At 43.1% G+C, this 6,405-nt stretch overlaps 1 protein-coding gene across 1 annotated transcript; it reads right to left on the bottom strand.

Annotated features, from left to right (window-relative positions):
- LOC139105725 (protein O-mannosyl-transferase Tmtc3) lies at positions 1–5,587 on the bottom strand. The gene is made up of 12 exons (XM_070661981.1): positions 4,779–5,587; positions 3,829–3,965; positions 3,608–3,689; positions 3,310–3,525; positions 3,060–3,232; positions 2,727–2,982; positions 2,400–2,548; positions 1,987–2,299; positions 1,621–1,911; positions 1,342–1,524; positions 982–1,266; positions 1–844 (listed from the first exon to the last, which is right to left on the bottom strand). The coding sequence occupies exons 1-12, from the start codon at positions 4,968–4,970 to the stop codon at positions 170–172; spliced, it is 2,952 nt and encodes a 983-aa protein (XP_070518082.1). The 5' UTR covers positions 4,971–5,587; the 3' UTR covers positions 1–169.
- Between the last annotated feature and the right edge of the window lie 818 nt (positions 5,588–6,405).

Here is a 6,405-nt window from a genome sequence, read left to right as displayed (position 1 = left end):
CACAATTGTTTTAAATATATTTTATAAAACGTCCTATTTTTTTTATACAGCATATAAAACAATACTCTGTATTCATTTTATATTCACACATTAGCTCTATATGACTGTACCACCATAACCTTTCGTTATATGCATAACTTTACAGTGTTCGGCGGATTTTACATTAATACTATGACAACGTACTGTCCTTTGTCTGCTGAATTCCTTGCTTGCCGCTGATCGTCGCGGCGGCACTCTGATTGAACTGATCGGAATTCGCGTGTTTCGAGCTGTGTTTCTGCGTGATATCTAGTTTCGTTACGTCAGCACTTATAATCCTATCGAAAACCCTGTCCGTAGTAGGTTCCACGATATTAGTCAATTCGGGGACCGTCGTTTGCTTGGGACGCTGTCCGTCCTTCGTTTCTGTACCGACGCTGCTCATTGCATGGGCAGGCTTTGATGGACCTTTCAAATGTATAATGTGATTATTCAGAGAGTCGGTATTACTCGGCTTATTTCCTATGTGATTGTGAACTGTCGCATGATTCGCGTAAACGGAATCCGTATTTCCTAGAAACTGCCCGTTCGACGTCTCGGTATTGAAAGGCCTATCTTTCACGTTACTGTTCCAAAAAGAATCGTCAAAGACATCGTTGTCACGCTGATCCGGCGGCAGACGACTAATACGGGTCCTCACGATTGAGAGATGTCTGTGCACATAGTCCTGATGCGGTGCCAGAGCAGCAGCGCGTTCCAAGCATTGCGCTGCTAAACCCAATTTACCTCGTTCCACCATCACGACGCATAAATTATGCAATCCTTGAATGTTTGTGGGATCCAGTTGGAGTATTCTACGATAACACTGAAATAATTGTTGACATTATACCTCTAGAATTATTCACACAAACGATCAATCGTTATTGCTCGTATAAAGACTGCATTATATTCTGAATACGAATTTTAAAAGAAAGTCGTGATAAATTTTTTGTGACGTCTTACATTTTCCGCGGCGTCTAGGTCCTTTATATTATTGATATAAATGTCTCCTAAAAGGATTAGGCCTTTTACATGATCCGGATGGAATCTGACTAACTGATTCAAAAACGGTGCCGCTTCGAGTGGACGTTGTTCGTCGGCTAAAAGTAATGCGAGATTGAACAATGCAGAGCGAAAATCTTCTTTCAATGCGACGGCATTGCGGAACCAGCGTTCCGCACTGCCGCTGTCGTGATCGTCCATAGCCAACATTCCCAGATTGAAATGTACACGCTCGTTATTAGAATCCTATAATGAAGCAAATGCGTATATAAATTTTTGTCAATAACAGCTTTAAAGATATTTAACAAAAAGTCGCGTTACCTTCCGTAAAAGCTTCAGTAGTCTCTCTCTAGCCACTTTACGCAATTCTGCACGTCCCAATTCTTGAAGCAGTATGGCGGAATTTAATAATGCTTGCTCATGTTCTGGATCAAACTCTAAAGCTTTGTCCAAATATGCCAAAGCCTGGGATGCTTTCCCTTGTTCCAAAAATACGACACCAAGCTGTGAAAATTTTTTTATTTAACGTTTTTAATTAATTGTTAAAATATTTTTTTTATAAAAAATTCTATCAACATTAGATAATAATTTAATACTTACATTATAATAGATATCAGGATTATTACTGTCATAAAATAGTGCTCGCTCATAAACTTCTTGAGCTTCCTTTGTACGATTAAGTTTAATTAAAACATCGCCACGATTAATATATGCTTGAGTATAATCTGCGCGCATACTGATCGCTTGTCTGTATAATAAATCAGCCTCTTCTAATCTAGTTGCGTTCTTAGCTATCAAGTTAGCCAAATTAACAAACACATTTAAATGATTTGGTGCTATGCGTGCTTGGTAAGATTCTCCTGGTTTCGCTTTTGGCAGTAACGATTTTGCCTGGGGAAAAAAAAAATAATAATAAAAAAATTGCAAAAGAATTAAAAAAATTAATTTACATTCATTAATAGTTACCTTTAAATATGCGTCTTCAGCTTCCTTAAACATTTTCAAATGATTGTAAGTTCTTCCGACGTTAATGTGCGCTCCAATATCGTCACCTTGAACTTGTACAGCCATATTAAAAAAATTTAATGCTTCCTTAAAACGTCCTTGACTCTCCAATGCATGGCCCACGTTGTTGAACAGTTTAGCGTTCCTGTCGTTCACTTTTAAACCAGACATGAATATTGAATATTCATCCAACCAATCGTAATTTCTGATAAATGTTTTTGTCGTATGCGCTGCCAAAAGTGTTACTAGTAAAAACAGCACCAGCTTTTTGCATCTAAAAAATTAGATTTGCGTAAAACGAACGTTTTTTATGATTGACAAAAAGGGGAAAAAAAAATTAATATGTACAAAGTTGCATCCACAATTCGACTTACTTTTTTTCTGCCAAAATACTCCATCCATATCCAATAAGCATGCAAAACCCCATGGAAGGTGCGTACAACACTCTTTCAGCAATTACAAATCCAACCGGAAAGAAAAGGTTCGACGCGGGTAAAAAAGGGAGTATCATCATAGCCAAACTCTGCAGGCATCGTTTTAGGAATATATTAGATATTAGTATTGTTAATTATAGGATTTTTATATGCACAATTCTAAATAGAATACATGCATATTTTATTTTACAAACAGATATAATTATTCAATTACTTATATCCAACCGGACTACATTGTAATTTAATTGTGCATTTCTCTGCACTTACCATGATAAGAATGACTGACGTTTGCCTGCTACGTGTTATAACGGCTGTCACAAATAATCCCAGTACGGTTCCGTGAGTAGCTAGGGTCGCGAGATTACGAACATCGGTAAAGCTTTCTACTAATGGTATCGTCCCCATTGTCCAATCACAGCACAAATCACTTGGAAGAAATAGCAGTCTTAGATTCACTGCAGCAAGATAATTATACGTAAGCTGTCTCGTCGGTGTTGTTGCAACTGATGCGGGATTGTCGAATCTATAAAAGGCGTAACATCATCATTAATTGCGTTATGCAGATAAATATAAAATTGCGCATCATATAGACAACCATACCTGGTAAATACAGGTAACTTCGAGCCCATTATATGTAACCGCAGGATAAGCAGACTAAATGTAACGAGTGTAAGGGCGGTCAAGCGTTTTGTACCTTCGCCTGACCACGCGGGTGAAATTTTATTACCACCAAAAGCTGATTTCAGTGCTAAGAAAATATCCCTTGCTCTAACCTGAATAAAATATAAACGTCAGCATAATCTTGCCGTGGAGGATACTATTACGAATAAAAACATATCAAATTTCGTACCTTCTGTACAACAAAAATTTCATACAGTACGCAAACTGCGGTTGCAGTAATTCCTTGCTCCTTGCACAACATCGCGGTAAATACAAAAAACATAGACAGTATCAAGGACTTCCATCCTGTAGATCTTTTGCTTTTGCAACATTTAGTATATGTGATTAAAGCAGCCAGATAAAATAAGGAGGACAGAGTTTCCGCCCTACCGACTACACCTGTGACCTAGGAATAAAATTGCAATTATAGTTCATTAGAGATAATTATTTGAGGGAAATTATTTAAATGTCTTTGTCTGGTTACATACTGCTTCTGTATGTATTGGATGCACAGCAAAAAATAAGGATGATACAAAACTTGCTGCATCTGGTAGAAACATCAAACAGGTCCTGCAAAAAAAAAAAAAAAAGATTTTTTTCTCCGCTATTTCTTTTGCTTGCCTTCAACATGAAGTCTTATAGAAGTAACTTAATATTCTGTCCATGATAATATTGTAAAGTAAAATACGAAAAATTGATATAAACCAACCTGAAATATAATAGGCATACTCCAACATGTAGAATAACATTTAATAAATGGTATCCCATAGGATCTAGTTGATGAATCAAGTAATTCCACCGGAATGTGAGAACGCAGAGAGGTCTATAAGATTTGTGCGATTGTTCCTATTTAAAAGAAAAGAGAAAACAATTAATTTGAATTAAATATAATTAATTATTAGCAAGAGATGCGAGAAAAAAAAAATATATATAACAAGAAAGAAATTTTTTAATTTTAGAGTATAACAAAATAACGTTATTGACCGCAATATATTTTTTTAAATATCTTTTACAAATACAAAATCGATGTCAGACGAAATTGATTCCATTCTGCCAATTGATGTAATTTTGTCCGCGAATTTACAGACGTTCTAATTTAAATATTTTTTCGAAACTGCGATTTCGGAAGCACCAATTCGGCGCTCTCGAGAATCGATAGAATTCCGGCGACGTCAATAGTCGAGAAGTGGAGACAAGTAAAAATCTAATATTTGCCAATCGTCGGGAGGCAAACACGAGAGGAAGGGATCGCTCTTGCGGTTTTGGACGCGGGGCGGGTGGGGGTGGGAGGGAGGGAGGCAGGAAAAATTCGAAAATTTTCGAGACCGCATCGATTTCGATCCCCCGCTCCGTGTCGGACGGCTCCGGGCGGCGCGCGACGGGCGACAAGGGAACGGGGAAGAGAGCGGAAGACGTGGGAAACGGAAGAAGACAGGACGGGGGATCGGATCGGGATGAAATGGACAGGACGCTCGCGGATCAATACGCAGGGGGCCATCTATAGGAGAGGAGGGAAGAGGGGGAGGGAGATCTCGGCCGCGCGTCCTCCGGCAACGGGGGTCGGACGATGCCTCCTCCTTTTTTTTTTCTCTCTCTCCTTCCCCCTTGCCCGTCACTTCCTCGCGGATCGTTCTCTTTCTCCCTTTCGTTCTCGCGCACCTTGTGCATCGGGGTGCCCCAAAAGTCGTTGTAGAAAACATTTTTGAGGGGCGTGTGGGGTCTGAGATCGCGGTTGTCCTTGATCGCCGAGATGTCGTCGAAGACGAAGCCGCAGCTGAGGCTGTTGAAGTACACGGCGAGCGCGGTTACCGCCACGATCGCCGCGAGTGCTCCCCGCGCAGGCACTCCCATCACAAATAAAACATCGATCGGCCGGCCGCCTTGCGTTTCTTTCTCGCCACGGCCGCCGGGTCGACGGGAAGGAAGAACGTGGGGGTCTCTCTTTCGCGCGTCTCTGCCCGTCTTCCCTCCTTCCGCCCGCTCTCTACCCTCTTGCCGCTGGCTCTCTCACTCTTCTCGCGGATACCGCTTTCTTTCTCCTTCTCTATCTCTCTCTCTTTCTCTCAACCGTAGGTTGAACTCCACGAGGGATTCACGAATGTCATTTCCACGCACCGCGTAGTCTCGTTCACGTTCAGGCACATCGTAACTGATCCCGGCGTATCGCGAGCGGGCACCAGCGCGAGTGCCGGCGAGCCCAAGAATCGCGTCGCGGCCTCGTCGACATAGCCGTCATCGGCGCGGGGCAACGACCCGGGGGGGTGGAAGAGGGGGCGGGGAGAAACGGGACAGCGCAGAGAGTCCGTCTCCCGCGAGAGGACTTCCTTTCTCCGGAGCACGTCTTCCGGATCCGTCTTCAGGTCGCGCGTACTCCCGTCGTCGGTCCCTGGTTCCGCGCGATCGCCGAAGCTCGAGGCCGATCACCGCGCGAAGGAGAAGCGCGTACGTACACACGTACGTACCGCGATCGAGCTGTCAAACTCGCGTACTCGCGGCGTTGCGCACCAGACGGCGGCGTCGCGACGGCAGCGACGTCGGCGTCGCCGCTGTCGCCTGTGCGCGCGCCCGCGCGCACCGCCAGAGAACGAAACGAGTAATTGCGCGAGAAAACACCGCGATGAACGGGACGGGACGCGGAGGAGACTGAGGCGAGAGCACGTACGGAATCACGGATCCGCTACTCTTCGTATCTCTCTTTCTCTCTCTCGTTGATACATGAAGAGCGGTGGAGCGACCAAGTAGTCGAATCGATATCGCGCCAATCGCGATATTAATATAGCTGTCTTATTAATTACGGAAAACCTAATGAGAGGATTGCGACGTCAGTATATTACTGTAATTTGCCGAGCGGTTTTTAAATCGACGTGGACGATATCGGTCTCTTACCACCGGAGCGTTCGAAGTGTTCGGAGGACGAGTGTCTCCGCGGCGTGCAGGTGGCATTAGTGCTCGGTTTTCCCTGCGAGAAATATGTTTGTCGTGCAAAAACACAAACGCATTGCACGTAAACAGGATCGAACGAGAGCGAAAGCAGCTCGTTCATCGCTTTGTCAAGACGAGTACGTAGCTGGCAGAATACATGATCTTTGACGCTCGTTACTTCAGCTCGGTAAGCACGACACGTTTTATCTTGGTCTTCTCATCAGTCTTGTTGTACTTCGTTAAAAATGAATATTTATTTGCATATTTTAGTATTATCGTCTATTCTTCGTCTTCCGTCGTCGCAACTGCGATAGTTTCGTCGGCAGTCAATATTTCCCGAATAACGTGACGATGGTCTTAACAT

Source organism: Cardiocondyla obscurior, linkage group LG09 (genome assembly GCF_019399895.1).
Source record: "Cardiocondyla obscurior isolate alpha-2009 linkage group LG09, Cobs3.1, whole genome shotgun sequence".
Taxonomy (NCBI): Eukaryota; Metazoa; Arthropoda; class Insecta; order Hymenoptera; family Formicidae; genus Cardiocondyla; species Cardiocondyla obscurior.
The sequence above is the reverse complement of the archived record's forward strand: the minus strand, read 5'-3'. Positions and strand labels throughout refer to the sequence as shown.